Source organism: Mycteria americana, chromosome 1, assembly GCF_035582795.1.
Source record: "Mycteria americana isolate JAX WOST 10 ecotype Jacksonville Zoo and Gardens chromosome 1, USCA_MyAme_1.0, whole genome shotgun sequence".
NCBI classification, from domain to species: domain Eukaryota; kingdom Metazoa; phylum Chordata; class Aves; order Ciconiiformes; family Ciconiidae; genus Mycteria; species Mycteria americana.
This window is the reverse complement of record NC_134365.1, coordinates 122,089,426-122,114,854: the sequence shown is the minus strand read 5'-3', so window position 1 is coordinate 122,114,854 and position 25,429 is coordinate 122,089,426. Positions and strand designations below refer to the sequence as shown.

At 43.1% G+C, this 25,429-nt stretch overlaps 1 protein-coding gene across 5 annotated transcripts in view; it reads left to right on the top strand.

The window, feature by feature from the left end:
- Positions 1-25,429, top strand: part of ERG (ETS transcription factor ERG) — a 152,645-nt gene that overhangs the window by 22,945 nt on the left and 104,271 nt on the right. For 4 of the 5 annotated variants that reach the window (XM_075518606.1, XM_075518649.1, XM_075518632.1 and 1 more), the window contains exon 2: positions 17,115-17,202. The exons of the other annotated variant lie outside the window; for it this stretch is intronic. In XM_075518606.1, coding sequence (XP_075374721.1) covers positions 17,164-17,202 — 39 coding nt within the window. In that variant the 5' untranslated portion in view covers positions 17,115-17,163. The remainder of the gene's footprint in view (positions 1-17,114; positions 17,203-25,429) is intronic. 5 annotated transcript variants of the gene reach the window in all.

Below are 25,429 nucleotides of genomic sequence, written 5' to 3'. Positions count from 1 at the left end.
GCCACGGGGGCAGGGGGAGGTACCCAAAGCTGGGGAGAGGAGCTGTGGCTTTTCTTAGTTCCTACAATATCTGTTGGAAGCAGGACTGTTCTGGAAACTTGGTTCAAATCTTCTAATAGTTGGGGGTAGCTGAAAGCTGCATTTTTTTTTCACTGAAAAAAAGTCCATGAAGTCGTCATCCCTAAATTCAAAAAAGAAGTGTCTTGCTTGGAGTGGTTCCCACCAAGAAATAAAAATATCAGCAGTATTCCCGTCACCAATACCACATTGTCCTGTTCTCTGCTCTGCATGGTTTCAACACGCTCTGCTTATAGCTTCATCTTGCTTGATTTTGATTTCAGAGGATGGGAACATGCTTGTATTTTTAGGAAATTATCTTTCATTGGATTGTCCTGCCCCAAAGCCAGTTCTTTTGGGACTCTATAGGAATGATCCCACAGCTTGCAATGGAAGATTTGCTGTTTAGCCCCGTGTAAGGGGGTTTACGCTAAGTCAGTGGAAACTAAGCTGCAGAACATTTGCAGCTCCCAAGAAACTTTTATTCTGAGACCAGTGCCCATTTCCAGCCCCAGCGTGAGTAACAGAAGGCATCAATTAAATTCATTTTACTTACTTAGATGCAAGTTCACGTGCAGACCGTCTCTCTAGTAATAGCTAAACAAAAGTATGACTGAGAGGAAAAAGTATACTTTGTAGCTAGACATTAAATATTTATCTCCTTAAGTGGCACTTGATGTTTTCATTATATTCTGTGGCAAGAATTCCAGGGGGGGAAAAAATTTCTAGATTAGGCAGAGAATTTGCCCAAATGTAGTTACAAAGATGCTTGATCCAAGCTGGGGATTTGGTTGCTGTTTTAAAATTCTTTTTTCCCCCCATTTAGTAACTCTGATCCTGGCAGAGATGGGTTTTGTTGCAGATGGTTGTTATACATACTGAAAGGACTGTATACTTACAATATGCTCCATAAGCTATTAAATGCTGTAAAAGCCTGGCTGACTTTATAGTTTGCATCCTGCCATTAGAGTTCCCTCTGAAGTCTGTCAGAGGGATATAATTCCACTCTAATTAAAGCTATTCCCCTTTTCCAAATGTGAAACTGGCCTAATTAATGACTAATTGTTTCACAAATATAAAGTAGGCCTAATTGTTCCTTACCCCTTGACTACAGTGCCCTGCTTACTCCCAGCTAAGCAGAACCCCTGTGAAGGGTGTTTTGTCTCCATTAAACTCCATCAGGACTACGATCTGTGGCCAGTGGAAAAGGGAAGATGTTTGGAGCATGTGATTTTTCCACTGATGGTGAAAACGGTCTCCCTGAGACGGTAGTACGTGGGTCCCCAGCTGCCCTACAGACCTCAGAAGCGGGATGAAGATTTTCACATTGTTGCACTTTGTGCGCCTCTGAAAACACCAGCTCTTGTCTCCTCCTGCCTTTCTGCAAGGAGAGGAGAAAAAGGATGTTGGGGCCAGTTACTTGAGGCAAGATGGAATTAATGTTATAGGATCTGTGGTGTTGTGACATTGTCTGGGGGAAATCCATCCTGAGTCATTTTGAAATCATCTGGCACTCAAAAAACCATTTTCTTTCAGCAAGCTCATGTGTACCACTGAGTCCTTAGGAAATACATACAACTTCTGTATACCATAAAGGAAGAACATCATACCCATTACTAATACCATCCTAGTTAACTTTCCCTACTGCGTGCATCCTTCTAAGGCAAAGGAATTTGATTTTTTTTTGTTTTTGGTTTCCTCCCTCATTTTGGTGTATTGATCAGTCTCAAAGTGCTCTCTCTTCCACTGCTCGTTTACGTATTAGGGTGGGTTAGATCCGAAGCCCACTGATACGAGTGGGAGCTGAGCAGGATCTGGGCCTTCGATCTCATAGCTGAGTCAATTAGCTGCTCAAGGGGTTCCTCTGCAAAGTATTTGCGGCTCGAAGACAAAGCGCTTGGATAATATACAGCCAGTCCTGCAAACACTCTAAAAGTAAACTTCCAAGTTGCTGTGCTTAAAATCACGGCATGCTGCAACTGCAAGCATCAGAGACAGCAGAAGTGACAATCCTGATTTGTTTCTTTTTCATCCCAACTATATTTCATTAGCAGGTTGCACAAAGATGAGTCAAAGCTTGGGGTGGAAAGGGTAGTGATTTACTTTTTTAATTCTACTGAAAAAGCAGAGTCATTGCTGTTATAGATCTAGTATTTGACATTTATACACACCTGGCACCTAAAAAAGTGGAAGAAATTTGATCTACATTTAAAGGAAATACTTTGCATCACTCAGTTAAATTCTTTGAACTTGCAGCTTGCCTTTTTTTTCTTTTCGGAGTACATTTGTTTAAGGAAATGCAAGACTGATGTTACAAAAAACATAAATCTTAATCTACATGCTAACATGTCTAAAAAAGATCTTTAATACTGACATATATGACTTTTTCTAGTGGTTAATAACTTCAGAGAACACCAAATGAAGTTTTAGAACCGCACCAGGGCTTTGAATACTTACTAGAGCTGTGATAATATGTTAGTTGTGACATGACAAACCAGTGGCTTGGGGAACGGATGAGGCCACAACAGCCACATGCCTATTCTTTTTACTTCACTGGTGGATGGCAAAAAGGTGTTTTAACATGTAGTCAGCATGAGGTACCTACAATGCCTATTTGACCCTCATAAATGAAGCATATCCTGATTCACTATTTTAAGGGTTCATATGCTCTTGAAATAATGCCTGCACTTGTAAAACTACACAGAGCTACAGACGCACCCACAGAGATGGACACTAAAACTCTCTTTTTTAGCTGAACTGAATTGCGTTAGTACCTGGCTATTGTAGCAAGCCAATGTAGCATTGAGCGAGAGATCAAAAGCATGAATAAAATGGTCCAAAGTTTGCAGAATAGAGAAAAAAATATTATTGCAGTCTTCAGCTGCCTAATGGGAAGGTGTAGAGCAAGACAGAGCTACCCTCTTCTCAGAAGTGTGCAGCAAAAGTCCATGGCTTACAGTTGCAAGTTGCAACAGTGGAAACCGTGACTAGAAATAAAGAAAAAAAATCGCTGTAAGGGTGGCCATGCACTGGAGGAGGTGGCCAGACCAGTAGTGTAATTCTGGCCTGGGAGATACTCAGAGCTTGACTGGGCAAGGTCCTGAGCAACCTGCTGTAATCGGTCCTGCTTTGGGTGGAGGTCGGGCCAGATGACTCCACAGGTCCCATCCAGCCGCAGTTGTTCTGTGGTTCTCCTGCCCCAGAGCTCCTGTGTGTGCCACCACGTGAGCACGGAGGTGCTGCAGGGAGCACGTGGTGTGGTCAGGAGGCATTGCTAAATGCGTACAGCATCTTCTCCTAGCATGAGGTAGGATTTCTTTGTGTACTGTAGCAGGTGGAGATGGACTTGGTGCTGTTTGAGATCTGGTGCATTTGTGATATCTTGTGGGGAGTTTCCATTAGTGAGGAGCAGAAACAGTTTCTTGAGGGGCAAATGAAGAAGATACAAGTCAAGGTAAAAAAGTTGGCCTACCTTGTAAGTAAGTTCATGTCAAACAGCAAGCAGTTTAAAGGCTCACAGTTCAACACCACAGTTGTTTTGGTAGACCTCTGCCATCTAGATTGGGTCTCCTTTGCTAGATCTCCATGTTGGGCCTGGAGTTGACCATACGGGAGACCCCAGGGCAGCGCTGTGTTTGGAGTCCCTCCACGCCGCCTGCATTGACAGCGTCTCTGCGGCTGACCCAAGAGCCATATGCTCAAATTACCGTCAGTACTGTTGATTGTTGTTGAAATCGGTCAGCATCTGCACAGAAGAATCGGCAGGGTTTTGGAAGAAAAAATGTTGGGAAAGGTTGAATAATTTTTGGATGAAACATTTGTCAGCTCTCGCTGAGCATAAGAATGGGAGTGGGACCTGGAAATGAAGGAGGTTTTAGACATAAACTGCAAAAAAATGTGAGCAGTTCCTAGGTGTAGTGGGAGCTGGGGAAATGTGCAGCGTGGTGGTGAGGGCAGGGGGAAGAAAGAAGGGGAATTATTTGTTGCATTAAAACATACTGATGGGTCTTGCTTAAAGTTGCATCTTTGGGGAAGGGTGGCTGAAATCCAAACAAATGTGTAGAGGTATATAAAAATTTATTCTAAACTTGGACTCTACAATCAGATTTTGGACCATCATAAAATCTCAAAATTGTTATGTGTCTATGTCTTATCATTTTTCAGCAGAAGAATTTGAGATGGGATCTGTTGCTTTGGAGGGAGAGAACAAAGGAAAAATTTTGATTATAAAAATATTGGCAGAACCTTTTCTTGAGAGCTAAACAATTTCAGGTTAGGTCTGTTGTGACAAGGTACCCTATGTATGGCTGAACCGAAAGAAAGGGTGGACAGCCAGCCTGGGGTGCAGGCAACGTGTATTAAATTCCTGTGACAGAATTCCCATGCAAAGGCACCAGCCCTCAAATACCATCCAGAACGTACCAGTTTCATAGTGGCAAGGCGTTATTTGAGCTTCCCTTGCTAAAGAGACAATCTGAATTATTCGTATCTCTAGAGTTGCCATGTATATCTGCCGGTTCTGGGAATTAGCTATTTTTTGCAACAGCATCCTCCATTAGGAGAGTTGCTGCTTCCTTCCAGGCACAAACCCCTTCAGAAGTGGGTGAAACACATGTGTATGCCCATGTAGTGGTTGGAGTCTGATCCTGCATGGCTGAAATCTGTGATAGTTTTGCTGTTTACTTTAACGTAAATGGGATTGGGTCCTGTGCTAGTTTTGTGCTTTTGTGAACCGTCATGATGGAAGGCACAGCAATAAATGTAGTAAGATAATAAACTTTGGCCGTATTTCTATAGCAATGTATAAGCCCATCTGTATGCCGTATGTCAATAAAAACAACTAATTACAGAATAACTAAATATAAAGGGCCCCACTGCTTAAGAAAACCCTCCTGTATCCCATTCCCAAACTTCCTATTACATCTATGGAAAGTCTGGACCATAAGCCGTATTTGTTTCATTAAGTCCTGATTTTGAATTAAAGCTAAGCAAGAAGATAACTGCAGCCTTATCCTTGCAAAGGCCTACTCATGCCTTCATACATTAAAACTCGTCCCATTTGCTTTGGGGGAGCTACTTCCAAAGCGCAGAGGTGATTCCATCTGTAACTTCGCCATGCCGGGGCCTTCGAAAATTCTGCTGGAAAAGCACATGGGGTGAGCAAAACCTGCCTTAACCCGGTAATCGCTTTTTTCCTCCAGCTGTAAGTATGATGCATCGTAATTATTAGTATTTCTTTTTCACTTATCCACATGCAAAACCCCATGCACTGCTTTTGCTCCACTTTTTGCCTGCTGTGGAATCAAGCTCGGTGAGCTAAATGCATTCCTCTTCACTCTGTTTTTAAATAGTGTATGAGGTGGAATACAAACATTTTCCTTGCAATATAGAGAAATAAACATACTAGGAGTTTTCAGTTGAGCTTAATGAGTGTCTTTTCCGTGTGAAATTTGTTTCTTCATATTTCTAAGTCAAACTTGCATCTTTGCTTAGCACAGGTTCAGTAATGTGCTGTAAATTTTATGTTACAGCTTTACACTCACTATTAGGAAATACATTTAGATCCGCAAAATATTATTTTTCTAAACACTTAACTTTAGACTTTACAGTTTCACAAGTGACAGGTCCGTGTTTCACCTAGTCAACTACTGCAAAATCCAGATGCTGAAAAAATGAGCCTAAAATTATACATTCAGTCAGTATTAGTTATTTATAGACATTCCTCAAATGCATTTGAAATAAAAATGAAAACAAAGCTTTGAATGTCACAAATCAAAGCATTATTGAAGATGACTTACATCCTTCTAAGGTACTTTCTTACTAAGGATGTGTCACATTTCTATTTTTATAATGCATTAACATTTTTTATTGATAAAGCGAGATTCAAGTTGCAATGGAAGTGCCAGGCTTTCTGATATGCACTTTCAAAGCACTTCTTGCAGTGCAAGTCAACACTTAATGGAAGTCACTTTACTTCTTAAATACCTCATGTTTATACAGCTGTTCCGATTTTTTTTTTTTTTTTTTTTTACTTTCCAACATCTGAAATGGAAGTGCCACAAGTAAAAAGAGAAATTAAACCAAAAGAAATAAAGAATTTTATGCCAGGACATACAAGAGGAGTCAAAAGCATTTAGTAACAGAAAGGAAAATTGGTCTGAAGAACTTCAAAGACTCTGCTTAGTTTTGTTCTGTAGTTCATTGTTCTGTAGTTCTGTAGATCATTTCCACTGGAAGCTGACTTAATGTACTGATATGCTGAAGAAGGATCACCACATGAATTTATACTTTGTCTTAAGAATCAGAAAAAAATGGTGTTGCCAGTCATGTTGGTTGGGTTAATGTTGTTCCCCATGAAGCCCCTTTGCCATCCTTAGGGTGGAGTTTTCAAAACAACAGCAATCCTGCAGGGGATTGTGAAGGGTCATCCATGCTTCTCCATCACCCTCTGTATCCTGTTTTGCTTATCCTTTCATGGAGGACTTATCCATTCCTTCTGCTGCTGACATCCCATAAGTTGACCCCCCCTCTTTTGCTGATGCAGGGGACACCCATACCTGGCTGTAGAAGGGAAGCAGGCACCATGAATGTCTTCGAAAACAAAGCTGTGCTGGAGAAACATGCTTCAGGCACCTCAGCTGACCGTTCGGCCCAGCGTTGTTTCACTTCCAGAGAGTGTCCACAGCTAGGTCAAACCTCCTTCTGGAAAGTTTCCACATAAAGGACCATTTTTCACACTCCCTGGAACACCTTAGGTCCGCAAACCTGATTGCTTGGATGTGCCCAAATCTCTGTGGGCATTTTCTCTGACATAGGGATTGTCAGTATACTTCAGTGAGTGGCTGTGGGATGTAGTTTACATACACACAGTCTGCTCTTGATTTAACTTGCTTCAGAAAAGTCTTTGTTGAGCCCAATTTAGGGCTTGATACGATCTTTGCTTTCCCTCCAGGCCCAGCACTCCCCAGGGGGACCTCTCAGGGGAGGTGCATCTACTGCTCCCACCCACGAAGGGGGCAGCTGGGCGAATTCGGCACAGGGAGCCCCGCCGTGAGGTGCCACAGCAAAAGAGATGGTAGGTAGGTAGGTCATGATTGGGGTGTACAGGTGGGAAGTTGGGCAACTGCAGCTGTTTCTTCCCACCGATGCTCTGAGACAGCTTCAAAGACGACATTCAATGGAGCTGTCTTGTGGGTGAGTTCCCCAGGACACATAGCTGCCTCTCCTGTTTGCATCACGCCGGACCAGTAAGAGTGAGTCCATACACACAGGAAAAAAACAATAAAATTATATTGCTCATTAAAACAATGATTTTCCTCATTAGAACAAGAAGCATCCCCCAGAAACCTAGGGGGAGAAAGGGGAGGACAACTTTCCAGTGCAGATTACTGAAACATTTGTTGCATCCCCAAAGTGAGTGCTTGCATGCAACAGATTCAGTGCCAGTACATTCTGTTCCGGAACAGCATATACATTTCTTGAATATGACAACCAAGGAAATTTATTGAAAACAGAGAAAATGTTAACTATTTTTTAGTTCTTGCTCATATATTTCTCAGCTAAGTGACATTACACTTTAGTTCTCCCGTAAATGTAATTTTAGATTCTTCAGATTTTAGATATTGCTTTTAACTGTAACAATTCAGGGCTTTTCTAGCTTTGGCAGAACTGTGTGGATAATCTGCAGTAAATAATGTACTAGCCTAGTGTACTCAGTAATTACTGCAAGTGCATGGTGTATGTAATTTCTGACTATGCAAATTTAATCAAGTAGTTATCCTTGAAAAGTCTGTGAAGTGTTCACACAATTATTTATGACTTTTTAAAAATACTACTGTTTTCTGCTTATTACGTATATGCCATCAGTTTGTACTAAATGCTTAAATGCGGTTGAAAATATGAATGTGTCACCTGAATGCTGTGTGTGGTGCAAAAATTATATTGATTCTTGCCTAGCACTTTCCACGGGCTTATTAGAAACAGATCTCTTGAGAACAAGATTAAAAATAGAGGCATAGGTATGTGACAGCTAGAGGGCAGCTAGAGCATCTAGTCTAATCTCCTGTATGTCATCTGTCCTTCGGCTTCACACAGCTACCTCTGACCTGGAAAATTCAGGTACCAGACCTGAGTGCAGAATGCCAGAATCAGCTAATCCACAAATCTTTCTCAAACAAATGGCCTTGAAATCCAAGAGGCACTAGCCAAGGAAGGCTTGAAGGAGCTGATAACGCGTGCCACAGGAGGTTGATATGTAATTTGTTATTACTGAATTGGATCTTGTTGTTTCACTTTCGAAAACACTCTCATTTGCTTTTATCTTTCAACAAGAGGCATTAGTTTTCCTTAGCTTGTGACTTCAGCCTCAAAATAATTTCTTATTAATTCTTCCAATAACAGTGAGTGTATCTTTCCACAGATATAATTTTAAGTGGAGCATTGGTTAAAATGTTTGAAACGAGCTTGGGCTTTAACAGTGGAATGAATGCAAATTCGGTACTGCTATTTGTCACTATATCTCTCTCCTGATGTCATCCTGCTTTTGTACAATACTCTGTTTTTCTTTGGAAAGTCGTATTTCTGTAGAGCACTAAGGTCCATAATTATAATCTGCAGATAGAAATTACGTGGCGGTTGCTTCACGGCCGCATGTCTTGCTCTTGTGGAGCTGACTGGCAGACACCTTCAGCTAAGTATGGAGTTGCGTTTGAATAGTTAAACACAGAAATCTGACAGGGCAGCTCTAGCACGAAACAGAAAGGCAGCAAAGTGCACCAAGTAAGAATTTGACTTGATCCGGGAACTTTTCTGGTGACCTCTGTGGTTTTCCACTTGGAGAGCACAAAGTCTTGAATTCATTCATTACTCTCCCCTTGGTATCCCGTGCATGTGCATAAGTATCCTGTAACAGGATAAGCATCAGGAAGTAATCATTATCAAACACCCGTGCGTGGCACTAAGATAGACAGTCAAAACCTTGAGCTATGGAAAGTGGTTGATGTAGTTAAATGTGTCAGACGTGACTCAAAAGTCTCCTTCCTTTCTGAAGATATTACTTCATTCATGTTAACCACATTTGTAAGTGGCCTGGACTGAAGAGATAGTGTTTGGGGAATTCCAAACTCTTTTATATGCAGTTGGGAGTTTCAGGAATAGCTGCTCTGCATTCCACATTGATATATAATCCTCATTATGGCTTTGAATAAGAACATGGTAATTCGTCAAAAAAATAAATAAACCAAGTTATTGGTCAGAGGCGTACTATATAGGGAGTACTAATAAAAACAAATATTTTTGGCTGTAGTCTAAAGTTCCTACTGTAAATGAGCTAATTTAGGGCTGTATCCTCCCCTGAGATCAGGGGCTGGAACGGAGATAAGCAGTAGCTGCACAGATACATTTGGGTGGTAGCATAGAAATGTGCCTTCTCCACCGGCTCCACGTCCGAAGGGAAGGAGAGGGGGAACATTTGCTGTCTTTTCCCTGTAGGCGGATTGACCCCTCCATCCAAGAAGGGGAGCACTCTTTGTCCATCAGGAGATATTTAACTCCTTGCGCTACCAATTCACGTCCTAACTCCTTGAAAACGTACGCAGATCAGCTTTGTATCCCAGAAGAAAATCCGTCTTCCATCTTCAGTTTCAATGAACTCCAGGAGAGACAGACATAGACACAGAGAGCATAGACACGGCTTCAGATCGGTGCATCCCTTTGCCCCCACAGACATTAAGGACCTGCAGTATTGCTATTAGTACAGAGCTAACTGTAAACCCTGGCCATCTGTGCCTTCACAAACAGGTGGTGACACATGGCGTATTCTTCAGTTACTGACTTGCTTACGGTAATATTCAAGTTGTGGTTTCACGGTCAACTTAAACCACGCCAAGCCCACGTCCGCTGCCGACAGGGGCAGGTCTTACCTACCCACCGTCCCGAGCCAGCGCGCGGTCCCTCCTGCCGCGCGTCACCCCGGGGCTCCGGCGGCACCGCGACTCGCTGCAAGCACCGCGACTCGCTGCGTGGGGGACGCGGTGCTGCTGAGGGGGGGTCCCGTCAGAAGGGGACTGGCAGACCAGCACTCTGATCTGGTTGACAGAAGTAGTGCTAACGTTGCGTGAGGGAGAGAGCTTCCCAGTGTGAGCTAGTCATAAAACCAAACCCTCAGGAGGCTGGTCAGGAGGAGGGCTGGGTGGGTAAGTTTTCTTTATTTCCAGGGAAAAAAGGAAAAAAAAAAAAAAAAGAGATTTAGAACTCATTTTTTTATTAACATCTTTAGATGTTTCTTGAAAGTGAAAAATCTTTCAGTTTTTAGCTACGAGAATTGAAGCCCATCAAGCAACCAGCCCTGCTCCGCTTTTGTTTTCCCCACTGATTTTGTTAAACAAATAATGCCATACTATTAAAAAAAAACCTTACAAAGAGGTATAATTGCAACATTACCAGTGAGTTATTCTTCTGTTTAAATTGCTCCCAAAGATCTTACCATTTATTTTATGTGCTCATAAGTACAGAAGAGAAGTGCACTAGATTCACAGGTTAGGAACCTCTCCTAGCCCAGATCTATTAATCCTAACTTAGTACGGTAACAGTCAATGCCACTTAGCATCGCTTCACTCCTGCGGCTAAGCACATCAGACAGCGCACAACACAGCCATTGTGTTCTGCCCTGCAAAGGCAGGATGAGTACCAACAGTTTTTATTGAGAATGGAAAGTTGTAGAAATGCTGATGGATGCATCTTTTCCTATTTTGGTTTTCTTGTCCTTTACTGTTGTTTTATTCCCGGTATCCACCTGCAATCATGAAGTCTTACCCCAACAGCAAATACTCCCTGACTGCAGATGAATTGCCTTGGCAGTAGCATTTCTTGAGCGTGGCAGGATCTTTCCTCAAGGTTTTATTGTTGAGGCTGTTAAAATGCAGAGAGGTTACAACAAAAGAAGTGAAAAAAAAAAAAAAATCTGAAGTGGTTATACCCAACCATGAGCTAAACATAAAAGCTTTAAGCCCATGTCATGCAGCTCTGCTATGTAATAGTTTAGTGTCAATATTGGTCCTGGATTGGATCATCACAGTCTGCTCATGGGAGCCCTGGTTTACAAATGCTGAATTATAAACATTCCTATGACTTCAGTTCTGGGCCTTTCTTCACTAGATACTGCTGGGTTTTGCTCTTTGAGCCATTTCCCCCCAGAAATCCAGGTCTGTGGTGCAGAGTGGGCCATGGTCTGCCTCAGCCCCCGGGAAGGCTCCACTCCGGTTCTCGGCAAACCTCGGCAAGGGGCAGGAGCTGACTGCGGCTGCTCGCCTGGCTCTGGAGTACCTTCTTCTAAACCTGGAAGTATCCGAGAAGGAGGGGGCATAAGTTTGCGGTACCATGCTGTGCAAGAAGCTTATTGTTTTGTCCGTAAGTTTAGCAGTTTCCAAATTGCGTGCTTGTAGCAATCTTGTGCTCCTGAGTTTTGCACGTATCAACCAAGATGGAGTGGGTGAATTTCTGGCCTGCCTCAGACAGTGGCAAAAGTCCAGTTTATTTCAGTGGATGAGGATTTCACTTCTTCTCTTCTTAGTCCTGTTAAAGGACTTAATTTAAAGAACTTAATAACTTAATTTAATAACTTAATTTCAACAAAGCCCTATGATACGAATAAAGCAGCAGCAGCACTACTGGAATGGTTGCACACTGGTTTTCAGTTAGTGGTCCCTGCAGCTCCTGAGATCTGTAGGCTACTTCTAAACTGCAGCAAGCCTAAACTTGGCTTAAACTTGCTATATAAGGGCTTCCACCATAACTGGAACGACTTTAGGTGTCCACAAATCACAGAAAGGCTGAAAACCATATGTAGGGCATTCATCTACCAAGAAGGGCAGCTCTAAGTTACAGCAGCAGGAGCTTACACTGTTTCTACACATCACTGAGAGCAGGTTTATAGTCCTTCTGCCTTTTGAATATCCCAACCTTTCTCTCTTTTGCATGCTATCTCACCAGTGCTGGTAGGACCCAGATGCACAGAAAAAGATTTCCTGAAAAAACAATCCAGAAATGGGTAGAGCTGCACAACTCAAAAGTTCTCCAACAGATGAAAAACATCTCAGTCCTTATAAAATATGTGACAAGTACAGTTGCATGACAGTGTGAGGGGGTCTGAAAGTCCTGCTGGCACTCACTTGGGATAGTCTGCATAACTGTTCAGGGATTCACCTCCTGTGAGTAATGGTAAACATCCTGAAGTTATGCTGGTAGAAATTTGGTGCAATGCCACTCTGTATTATTCATCGTACCGGAGTGTGTGGCTGTGTGCGTGTGCAAATTTGCAGTGCTGTGTGCCATTCATAGCTTTCCGTGCTGTCTGACATTCACATATTTGTAAAGTGCGGGCTCTTACCGTCTCGGCAGCAGTGATACGGGGCTCTTCGGAGAGAGCCGCTGTCCTCCAGGCAGAGCTTTGCTGCTGCTCTCTCCCGTGCAGCCTGTGCTTGGGTAACCATTTAATATCATCCTTGCTTTCCCTGCACCAGGAATCTGGCCCAGCAATTCTAGCATCTCTTTTGTTGCTGATTAAGCAGCCCTTCATTATCCCGTATTGGAATCGGCACCGTGGCTGTATTTTGAATACTATTCCCTTTGCAGATAAGTACTTTGGGCCACATTCATCCCCAGCAGAACAGCAGCGCGGAGCATGTTTCTTTATTTGCTGCAGCCAAGCTCTGCTCTGCGTGGGCGTCACTTTGCCAGGAGTTTGGCCCGGAGTCTTTTTCTGTCAGTTCTGCTGGCTGCCCGGTCATGCTCTCTCGCAGCGCTTTAGTGCGGGGTGTCGGGCACATCGGGGGAACCCGCTGGGTTTTTTAGGTGAGCATAGCATGCCAAGTTATGGAAAAGGGACCTACGTTCCTGTCTGCAAGGCAACGCCGGTGCGAAAATGTAGGAGAGAGGGGTGCGTACTGCCCACCATATAGAGGGGACGTTCAGCCTCTCAGTAATTTGGCAGTATATGTGTACATTAAAAAGTCGAGTCCTTTTGATAGGACTATAAAAAGGAAAAACAATGTAATCACATCTGGTGAACTCGAGAGCTGTACATAATTCTGCGACCCTTTGATGTATTTACGTAACTCAAAAAACGCGGGTTGCGTGCACACGTGCACAGAAAGACAACAGACTCCATAGCTTGTCTGTCTCCTCCTGTGTGGGGTAGCACAGGCATACCCAGGTCTGGCTGGTTTTGTACAATAACCTGGTTTTGTCTTGATATTTTAATCTGTCCTGAACATCAGAGGGGGAATTTGTCTCTCCTGTCTCGTGAGCAATATTGCTACTATTGCTGTTGTTCTTGTACGATGCTTTGGATGCATCAGGGGATGGAAACCAGTACTAAAAGCCAGATGCACCAGGGGATGAAAACCAGTACCAAAAGCCAGATCCTGTCAGGAGTATTTAATGCTGCCCACAGCCTAATGCCAGCTATCCTCTTTTCTTGGGGGTGTGGGCAGGGCATGTGAGCCTGGTCTGCTGTCCCAGCAGTCTCCTGCCTGTCCTCTGGTGCCTTCTCTCCCAGGGCCCTTGGGGCAGGCTCAGTATGTGCTCTGTCCCCCATACATAACTAAAATACAGCTTCTTGTCATTTGGTGGGTGTGCATTGGTTGTGGGGTGGGCGTGCACGTGCTCTCCAGCTCCACTGAGAAGCCATTGCTTCCCCGTCCGTGCCGTGCCACGGCCCCGCGGCAGCTCTGTAGCTCTGGCTGGGCGACCAGACGCGCACGGTCCCACTGGTTTACAACAAAATTATTTGTTTCATGTGGCGGAAAGGCTTCCTGTTATGCGACAGGGCCTTTTTCCATTTCAGTCCTATGATGGACTTGCGTCTGGCCACGTGCCAGCAGAAGCTGCAGGGTCCAGCCCCTGGGTGCTGCCAGGACCGCTGCCGTCTCTCCGCTCTCCGACGCCCTGCGAGGTGGGGTGCCACGGGGACCTGTACCTCAAAAACAGGATTAACGAACACTAGTCTCGACTCAGGATGCTGGGAACTGTAAGAAAACCTGCTCCGTGGCTACGAATATATCCTTCCAGGGTTAAACCCTAAATCAGGAAGGCACTTAAGCAAGCGCTTAACTTGCAGTTTGTGTTCTGATTTCCTTGTTTCGGTTTCCTGAAAAGAGATGTCTCCCTAAACCAGGCTTTAGTGCTGTTTTGGCTCTTACATTAGAGTCATGCTAGCCAGGGGATGCAGGGCAAAATCTACAGCCACGTGCAGACCCTGTGACAGACTGTCAAGCACAAACATGACCAGCATGAAATTTGGGATGGGGGTGGAGGAGGTTCTGGCAATAAATACCATCTGGTTCAGCAAGTTAGTACCAGATGTCTGGAAGCTTCCAATTCCAGCCAGTAAAGGTGGAGCTGAAATAATTAAAATTATATTTCTGTTTGGGAAAAAAAAGGAAAACTGTCACAGCTTTTTTAACAAGGATTTCCAGAAGTAAAAAGACAAAAGCCGTGCCTTTTGCAAACTAGGACATGTCCCAATCTAGAGTAGGTATAAATGAATATCCAGGTGAGAAAGAAGAATAGGCTGCCAAAGGTTGAGTTTAAAGCAGAATTCCCCCTTTTAGGATCACCGCTACATAGCAGTACGGGGGAAAAGTCAAATGGCCAGAACAGTTGCATATGCATCTTTCCAACTCATATTGGCTAACATTTGCTTGTCTTTGATTCCCATACCATGTGGTGTAGAGGTGGCAACTGGGTTGCAAATGTTCTCTGTCATCTTCTCTTCTATAAAGAATCTGTCTTCTTGGGGAAAAGATGTGATGTGAACGGGCCTGGCATAATTCAAACAACTTCTCCTGAACCCCGGTAGCTTCAAGCAACTCAGCTCTGAAATAGAAGTCTGTTTCCCACCCCAGAGCAACATGGGGCATTTCTGGAATAGAGTCCACACCTCCGAGCTCAACACGTGCTTCCTAAGCACAAAATCCTGCTTTTGCTGGGCGAACCCCCCGGCGGCGAGAGCTCAGGAGAGGCAGAAACGCCCGCGCCGCTGCCAGGCACTCTCCGAGCTGTAGCAGGCTGGGCGGGCCGGGGTCCTGCGTGGTCCTGCGTGCTCCGTCTCCTCTCCACCGCGATGCGAGGTGGCACGCCGTCGGTGCTGGGCAGGGGACGGGCTCCAGGGCAGGGGACAAGCAGCAGTTCTGGGGGACAAAGAGGGGCGCAGGTACCCAGCCCTGTAAGGAGCGCCGGAGCCCCTTCCCTTTGTCTAGACGTTGTTGGAAGTTGCTTCCCAAATTGTGTCGAAACCCACCTCTCTTCTGAAACCTGGGTTAAATAGTAAAATACGCGGGTAGGGAGGAGAGACGCAGCGCATGCTTGCGTGCTGAGCAAAGATGTTAGAGAGACAGAAATGAACACTGATGCGGCACAAGTCCCCTCTTTCCTGGGTCTGCTTCTGTGCTGGGCGTGAGGTACCGTTACGGCAACACGGCGATGAAAGTATGCAAACTGCGAAAGCATGATCTAACACGGGGTTCAAAATATTTTTCTGTTCAGTTTAAATGAAATTTAGTAGTTTCCAGATCCTGTGTGTGAGCTTTTGAAAGCTTAAAATACGAATCCCATAAATCCAATGAATAACGTGGCGGGCGTGGATTTACTAGGGAAGGGAGGACGGTAACTGAAAGGCATGTCAGTGCTGTTAGTGTTTCTATATGACTTAAATCTGAACAACATCGCTGTTGAAAGTTTGCTTTTACCAAAACAAGTGTCTGTTGCTTTTGAAGATATTTAAGTTCTGTCACTTAAAACCATGACATCGGGATCCCATTTGATCATCCCCAGATAGCTGAGGAAAGTGTACAAAATGGGAATTTGGCTTGTTTTGGGGTTTCTCTAATAGGCCATCGAATTAAGTACATTGTTTTCATGGAACTGAAGAGGGATTTGAAGAGCTGGCTCCCTTAAGTAGTAAGGGGGAAATGTACCAAGATCTAAATGGTGATACCTTTAATTGCACTGTCTAATACCACAGTTTATAAATGGTTCCCATACGTCATGAGGACTGCTTCTGGGGCAAGCTTAGTGTTAGCCAGTCTATCAACATTTCTCCTGAGTAAATAGGTAAAAGCTATCTGCAATTTGATTTGCAAGTTAGTGTAGATGTGAGAACAGATAATGAAATAAAAAGAGCCAATGCTGAGGAAAAAGATTTTTTTTTTTCTGATAGTGCCTTGCTGCTTTAAAAAATGAAAAAAGTTCAAGGTCATGGGCAAAAGGAAACTCCTTGTGTTAGAAACGGGAATGTCCAGGCTTTTAGGGAGAACGGAGAAAAAGCCACATTACTTTAAATGACATTCACGTTCCTACATTTTTCTACGTGTTTTCTAGTTTCCTGACTTAATGATCCCAATTTATTAGCAGTTATTTGATGTTCTAGTTACGGAGCAGTACTCTACATTATTTACATTATATATTGTTATTATTTTAAATTGTTTTAATGGTCCCCCACCCCCTGCACATGCAGACAAATGCACCCCGCCTGCCCCAACCCCTCTGTACTTTATTACCGGACATGGATAAGGGGTCCCAGAAGATCCATGCTCTGAAGTGCTGTTAATTGAGCGGCTGGATCAGACTTGCAGCTGTTGTAAATGGGCACAACTTCAGTGAAATGATACTTATTTATATCAGCTCCAGATCTGTCCCAATCCTGCTGGATGTTTATAAATTGGGAAGAAGGGATTGTGGAAATCCCGGATATCTTGGGTGAATAATGGGGCTGTGCAGCACAGAGCACATCCCAGAATTCTTATTTTGGGAAAATCGTCCCTTACAGATAAACAGCAATTTTCCATGAGAATTTCAGGGCCGACTGTTTTCTCCTGTATGAAATAGATCCTAAACAGACTGTATGGAAACAGAAATGTCTTAGAGCTTCAACTGTACTGGTTCTCGAGGAGGTCTGGGGAAGGAGAGATGCTTATCAGTCTATAAAAAGATAAGAGATTTGCATTGAAAATAAACTTTTAAAATATAATCATATGACACTTGTTTCTTTGGTTATGCAGCTGCCTTGGGATCTGAGCTCCTGGTAAACACGTTGGCCTGTTAAAGGACATGATTCAGACTGTCCCAGATCCAGCAGCTCACATCAAGGTTAGTTTCGTGTTTATTGTGAGTCCTCAGATGTTTTGAGAGTCATAAAATTAGAGAATATGTATACATACTGCAGGTTTTCTTGCATGTTTATAAGTTGTGCTACTGCACAACACTGGCTCTTTTATTCCTCGATATTTATATGCTATTGTCTGAGTCAGTCCTGCAGTCTTTGTTGCTGACACCTGTGCTGATGTGCTCTGAAGTATGTGGATATTTTGAAGATAACTTTTTCTAAGATTGTCCTTTAATGTTTGGTATGTTTGATAAAATACACCTACTTGAAAAATACTGAATTCATATGTCCTCAGTTCTGCTTCATGAAAGCCAGTGGCAAACATTAAGTTCAACTGGAGAAGGAAAATGAGCATAGTGCAAAAATTCAAAGCCAAACAAGCATCCCTTTGAAAAGGGGATGGTTTTATGTAAGTCATAGGAGTGTAGACATTGAACTGTGCTGTTGCCTTAAAAACAGCATTGCTTTGCTACATTTCAGAAGGTGGCGTACTGTTTTTACTGTATTATTACTATTATTATTGCTATTACTGTTGCTACCGTGTTTTTCTTATCCTTCGTCACTGAAGACTAGGAACCTGCTAGACTTAGCAGGCACAGCCGATGATGTGTTGCTAAGAACAAGACATTTTGGGGTATTGCACATAAACAACAGCATCTGAGCCTCACAAACTGACTAGTTTGGGGAATACTGTTTCTGCCTCACTATTTCATCATCTAGAGGTTTTGCTTGGAAACGGTTTCCTGGCTGCTTCTAGAGAAGAACAGTAATGCTCTTTTGCAAAGTAAAAAGACACTATATAGCAATATAGTGTATAGACACTATACACTTATAGCAATGTCTGAGGTGGGAAAAGCCATCTGATCCTTATATACAAACAATATGATGAAACTGCATGCTTCTCATTCACGTGGATTTTGCCATCTGAAAATACTGCTGGTGTAGTAAGATTGCTGTAATCAAATAAATAGATCAGCCATGCTAAGCAGGCTGTAAGAGGAAAGTTTCCTTTTATTCTTTCTGACTGCCTTTCTGTCTGTCTGTCTGTCTGGCGTTCCCTGAAGTTACATTTTCTACAACTTCTTTCATGGAGTTTCTTATCAGTCGACTGCTAGCTCTCTACAGAAAAAGTCAGCAGCTCTCTGTAGAAAAGCTTCATTTTACAACTTATTTTTAACCGAATAAAAATGAAATATTATTTTAAACAACGCACTTTTCCTGTAAAAAGGCAGTCAATGAAAGAAGCTCTCTATATACCTCCCTACAGCGTTTTTGGATTGGTTTTAGATACTAGGATGACTGGCAGTAGTGTGAGAGCTTGTCCCTTCCCTCTCTCCAAGTTTTCCAAAACCCAGCACTTTCACAGTCTTCTGGCCCTCAGTTGTTTTTATGGGAAGAGCAGAAAAACACCCCCCTCCCCATAAGCAGTCTCGCCTGAACATGTCTCGTCACCTGGATTTCAACCAGTAAGACTTCAAAAAAATTGAAGGGGATTTAGTACCTCTTCATGCAGTCTAAGTGTCCGCAGCGCCAGAAATAACATTAAGAAGAACTCAGTTTCATGCTTTCTGCCAAAACTGGTATCTGAAGTAGTTTTTTTTTTAACCATGGGAGTTAGAGTTTGAGAGGGCAAGGCTGGGTATGCATGCGTCTTATTACAGCAAGTAAAAGAGAGCTGCATAAAAATCTCTGTAATGATGTGTTCAAGAGAACTTGTAGGAGCCTATTTTCAGCAAAACAGCATGCGGAAGTTGCTGGTACATTGAAAAAGGGTGTGAGGAAGGCAATTACTTTAATACTGTGTTTGGGATAGGAAAGCTAGCCAACTAGACATCACATCCTTCACATTGCTGTTTATGTCATTTAGAGTCTGCTTTGGTCTGAACGCATTCTTCAGAAAGCTGCCGGGGATGCTCTGTTCATTTAGACTTTAAAAGTGGATGTAACTACATTCTTAAAAATAAGCCACGAGAAAGTATACTGCATGGGACGTGGGAAAGACTAGTTGGTGTGACGATCTTTTATATCTCTCATTGCTGTGGTGAGGTAGAAGGGACAAACTGTGTTCATTACAGTCATCCGTGATATGGTTTTGTTTAATTAGCTGTACTCTGTTAGGTAGGTCACATGGTACTGTTTCTTTTATTTTCTTGAATAAGCAGATACAGCCTCATTCATGCACATTTAGAGCTGTAGCTTTGCAGATCACTTTCTAGGAAGTGTCTGAATTACTGAGATTTGACAAATTTTAAGATTTAAGTTTTCTGCCTGAACATGTGCAGAAAATTAATGGGAAAGATAAATGAATATGCCGATATGAATATTCAGAGACATCTTTTCTGCAGAAAGGGTGATTTCATTTGCATTATGCGAGTTTTTATGTATTCTATTTTAAAATCTGCCTTTCCCGCTACCGGGAGAAAATGTAACCAAACTTGCAGCTCTTGTGCTCCATTTCAGAATGAGAAATGGTAAGAGCCAGATTCCAGCACCCAGGCAGATCCTGTCCAATTTTGGGAATGTTTTGAAAGTCTTAATGTGTATGTCCTCGTTTTGTTTGGGCAGCTTCATTCCATAGCTACTAAAGATTAAGCTTTACATTTTTCAGCTGGAATGAAGCGTCCATAATTGACACGGTGAACCTGTGTTCCTGTTCCTCCCTAACGTGTGGTTTCACCTGAGTCACAGCCTTGTGTTTTGCCCAAGCATAAGGGAAAGAAACATTTGATGTGGACAGGAACAAGGATGTATATGTTCGGACTTTTACTTCCAGTGCAGCAAAATATGGGGAATTTTGACCCTGATCTTCGAGCAGTTCCACACACATTTACTGCCTGTGAGAGGGCTGAAATAAGTAAGACTACTTATATCGATAAAGTTGAGTATGCCCCCAATGATTTGGGGGATCAGCACCCGAGTTTAATAAGGTTTGCTACTGCTAAAGGCTTAAAATAATACCATTAGTTTCGATTAGTGGCGAACTGTTAAGAAAATAAGTGTTTATTTGCTTTAAAGCAAGACAAATGATTTCTTGCTATCCAGTATCTCTAATTAGGACGAAGACACTGGTTTTGGACAGTCATTTGGGCAATTTTTGATAGTTGAGAGGGCTTGGGTATAACATGCTCATGTTTATACCGAGGTTTGTGTATTCCCTCACTCTTCCAGAATAGGTTTTCTCTAATGAGTCTGCACATTGGAGAGGAGTTTCTAGACAGGACTCTGCAACCAGCTCTGTCCTCACCTCTCACCCTGCCCAAGCCACTGAAAAGGGCTGTCATTTTAATTGGGAGCTATAAAATTTTCAATGTTTAGCATAATATTAAGGAAGATTTTTGTCTTTGGTGTCAGTGGATCGAAGTCCTTTTATCACCAATAGAAGTTTTCAAACACAGCAAAAGTGGGTTTCTTAATCTGTGTACGCTAAGGGTCACTTCTAGAAAACGCACCATTTTTGCTGTGTTTCCAAATGGGGTGTTGCATGACAGTGCTGAATACTGTTTTCACCAGGAAGCTGAGCCTTTGCTTGTCAGTCTGAACTAGTTTGCTTTGGGTAGTTCATCATTTGGAAGCTACGTAAGGATCTAGCTGCTTGGACTGGTGTTAAATAAAACATCTTAACGAGAGTTACATCTCATCAAACTCAAAGGTTAGAGATGTTCTCAAGAAGTCAATGGCTAGGCTGTCTCTTTGTATGGGCAAGAGTAATTGTCATTTACACGCATTTTTTAATGTGATTTTTTTTTTCCTGTTATTCATTAAACTCTAGTTCTTATAACAGTAGTCACAGAAACACTGTGCAAATGCTACTTGAGTTTTGCATGTTTTTTTAACGATGTATGCTTTGTGTATACTGACCATTCAATAAAACTTTTTTTTTTAAGGGTTAAATTCTGCTTTCAGCGCCTCATTTGCAAAGATCAAATGCTTGTTTGGCTTTAGTTAGCTTGTGCCATCACTGTGAGGGGATTTTGTGGAACCAGTTCTCAGGAAAAAATGAGTTACAGCTGTTCCTTTGGTGCTCACTGGGAGAGACAGAGTCCAGGGGTACGGCTTGTAGGTAAAGACATTACTGCATTTATCAGGAATGGAGTCTAACCTGGGGTAGATAGGTATAGTTTTCATTGAATCAAGGCTGATTTATGCCGGTGGAAGATCTGGTCTGTGTATATTTAGATGGTCCGATTTTTCTGTTCCTTGGTGATGATTTTGAGATCTGGGATGACTGAAGAGGCAGGTGAATGGCAGCAGCTGAATAGAGGTGCTTGTGGATTGCATACCCGCCTTTTGTCTTGTAGAAGTTGAAAAACAGGGACACTTCTTGACCCAGGTAGCTTAATCGAAGAGGACATTTTTAATAAAAAAATTCTCAGAGGGCATCAAACACTTTGAGCCAAATTCAGCTGGTCTGTATCCATCCAACCTCATTTGTTCTCTGGGTGTAACTAGAGCTTGTTGCCTCTGAATCTATCAAATTGAGGTTACTAAATCTGAGAACTGTACCTAATATTACAATGAAGGAAAACCTGGTTCCTCAGAAGAAATGAAAGAATTACTCCATAGCTGTTTCTGAAAATTACTCCTGAATTTAGCACTTATGTGCCTGGGCTATGAATTAGGTGGCACATGCACATTTCCATGCACAGCATCCCATATTGTCATTGGAAGTATTACAGAACCTGATCCCAGAGCTCCTTTGTTGGCCAAAGAATGTGTTGGATTTCAAATTGTGGCAGTGTAGAGATGCTGCTGGATGTACCTAATCTGTTGTGTTATGGTTAAATCGGATTTTTTTAAACTGGTATTATTCATTAAGGAGCATATTCTGGGTCTGATATAATCTGTTATTTTTCCTGGAATTGTAGAGTCTCTAAATAGGATCCAAGACTTCGTTATGCTGGGAGTTTTGTATGCACAATACAGTCTCTGCCTGAATAGGCAAGGGGGACAAGAAGGGAAGGAGGATGGAATTACTGTTATCCTCCAGGATAAGGAGGATAAAGCCAGGCTTTTCCTCCTACCTCTTTTTAGGGTCTTGACTAAGCTAGGAGCGTAGTCTTTGTGGTTCTTTGCATTGCTAAAGCACTTATTTCGTTGCTTATAAAATGGTATTTGGGCAGCTCAGCTAAGAGCGAGAGCATGAAAATCTGAGCCAAAGATACAAAGAGCTTTGCCCAAAGTCACATGTGAAGTAAGCTCATGGCAGACACATTGCAGCCTAGTTGAGTAGGCGATCCATATGGAGTATGTAATACTACTGTATCACAGTATGTCACCACTGGAGTCAATTTGATAACATACTCCCATCCCCTCCAGAAAACATGGAATAACTGCTCCTAATAGTTGTTGGCTGATGAGCGGAACCTCCCACAGGTATGAGTCGGTGATGACCCCATGGACACATTGCCTGCAATGGCCTCTAGCTGTGAGACAGTGCCTTTAGCCCCAGCACACAGAGGTGAACAAGCTACTGTGGCTTATCTGGGCTGCAAACTTGCTGCCTGACAGCTGCTCCGGGATAACTGCTGCAGGCAGGCTCTCGTCTCGTGGGTTACAAATGTCCCTCAGTGACAGATGTGAAAAAGCATCGGTATCAGCAGTCCCCGAAGCTGAGTAGCTGTAAGTCCCATCCCCTTTGCTTACCCCTCACTGTGTACTTCATTCATTACTCTGGCAAAACTTTAAAAGCTCTTCCCCTGCTTTTGTACTGACAGGATAACACCACTGTTTCAGTTTCACTGTCCTCCTTACTAGTTATGCTAGCTGGATCACAGTTGCTAAATCTTGTTTGAACGATAGCCATGGTTTACTCGGGGTTCTCATAAAATAAAGGAACTGAGTTTATCATGAGTATGGGTGACACTCCTCCGCACCAGCACTCGTTCACCGAGCCCCCAAACTGCCAGGCTTAAAATCTGGTGCGTTATTCCCATCCTCTGTCAGCATACATCAGTTACCTGTAGTAATGCCAGAATCACTACTGTATTTGAATGCTAGAATCTCCTTATATGCAGAAATTGTGATTGACTTCTCAGAAGTTTAGAATTCTAGTTTGTAACCAAATGATTGCCATAGAGTTTACATGAGTAAATTCTTCTTTTTTCTTTATTCTTTTTTTTTTTCCTTTTCTCTTGAACTCTACCTCTTCTCTCTGCCTGAGCAAATACCTCCTTGCTAAAGGAAAAGAGAGATAATGGCTTCTGTATACTGTAATTGATGAACTTTCAGCAATTCGGAGCAAATCCAAGATTGCTGCCAACAGCCAGATGGAAAACAGTGTTAATGACATGCTCAAAGAAAAGTATGTTATTTTGATAGGGGATGGTCTAGAGACTTTAATCTCTATTGTTCTGGGGACTAATGGCATGGATAATTCCTTAAGTGAGGCCATTTTTAAACAAAAATTATCTTTTTCATAAGCAGGAAAGAGCGAACTAAAGAGTACCAAATGCATTTTCAATGCTCGGGCTGATATATATGCTTTACACTAACCCTTTGTTATGTGGAGTCAGATGTGTTCAAATCTCATTTCTGCAGTCTGCCAGACGGTTAAAAGTCTGGACATTTCTACTGCTGATGGGTAGAAATCCGAAAATGGATGGTCATGGAAACTAGAGCCAGAGCGGCAAGCTGAGGGTGGTGAGAAATTACAAGAAGAAGTTGGGAAGGACAAACAAGACAGACTGGGACAAGGACAAAAAGGGGGCAAAAAGGCTTTGGGGAAACTGGCAAAAAAGATTCCCCTCCTTCCTCTTCCTCCCCTCTAGAGCCTGGGGTGGGATGGAGGGCTCCCAAATCGCAGGCTTGTTTTGCTGCCTGTAAATCTCTCGCAAGCCCACTGCCAAAGTAGGTGTCTCTCCTCCTTGGGTCCTGGCCGCCCCGGCAGATGGGGCCAGCAAGTCCACTAGCCCAAGTGTCTGTGCTGTGTTTCATGCCTCCAAGGCCGTGCCTTTTGCGTGTGGCCGCAGTGCGAGCACTGAAGGGAAGGGCTGCAAGAAAGTCTGCCTCGGGGGGCTCCACCAGCGTGGGGCTTGGGCAGCCTTGGGACGCTGAAAGGCTGTAATGACAGTCTCCTCCTTCCTTGACAAGGGGTTACAGAAACCACCTGCCCAGGACTATCTATCCTTGCACAGATATACAGTGCATATGCTAAAGGTGTGCAGAGATTATCTCCCATTGTCAGAGATTACTGTTTAATGTATATTGGATTTGCATTTTGCCTTGATCTAGCCACAAATATCCCAAGCAATGGGTTGTCTTTAACTTTCTTGAGAGATTATTCCCCACGACTCGTTACTGTGAAGCTTTTCCTCACATTCAGCCACCCTGCTCCCCTCTTTAGCCTTTGTGTATCTGCTCTGTACAGATCCAAACTCCTTAATTTCACACTGCTTTCGCTCCTCCTCACCTTCTTAAAGAGGGAGATTTATAGGGAGAACTCAGGGGAGCTTGCCAAGCATCCCACAGCCTGTCCGCATTAGTTCTGGTCACAGTCCGTTTCAGGTGATGGGGGCCAGGCAGCCTTCCCCCCCCCCCCACCACTGCAGCTGCATCCAGCCCTGCTTTCAGCTATACTTGTTGCTTGGTCATGAATCACCACGTTGTTGTCCTTCTGGGAACACCTCCTAGAGCTGGAAGGCATACTCCAAGGGTTGTTGCTCCTGCAGCCCGCAGGCAGGGCGAGATGCTTCCCCGGGGCTTGGTGATGTGTTTCCTCTGCACACGATGCTAAAAATTACTCTCTTCTCTCTTCTCTCTCTCGCTCTCCCTCCTCTCCCCCCCCCCCCCCCTTCATTTTGATCTCATATTGCATACTCATACTGACAACCATCCTCCTTAAATCTGAAATCTTACTTCATTATTTCCTACCCATGTTCTAATCTCCTCAAGACTCTTTTGGACTATTTCAGCAGTCCTGTTGGTGTCCCAAAGTTGACTTTAGGGTGTAGTATCTTTTGCCGATGTGCTGTTTAATCCCCTTCTTTAGATTATTAATACAGACATTACCTCATAAACAGTTATGGGCGTTTGACTAGATACCTTCCACCAACTTGCTGTTTTATCGTTTGCCATAAGTCTTTGCCCGTTATTCTGCAGGACATTTTGAGACTCTCAGTGTTCTTTCTCAAGCCAATTCAAATTCTTGCTGTGAAAAATATTTCTTCTTTGGCTCAAGCCAGTAGCCATTATTTGGGTATTTCCAGGCATGTT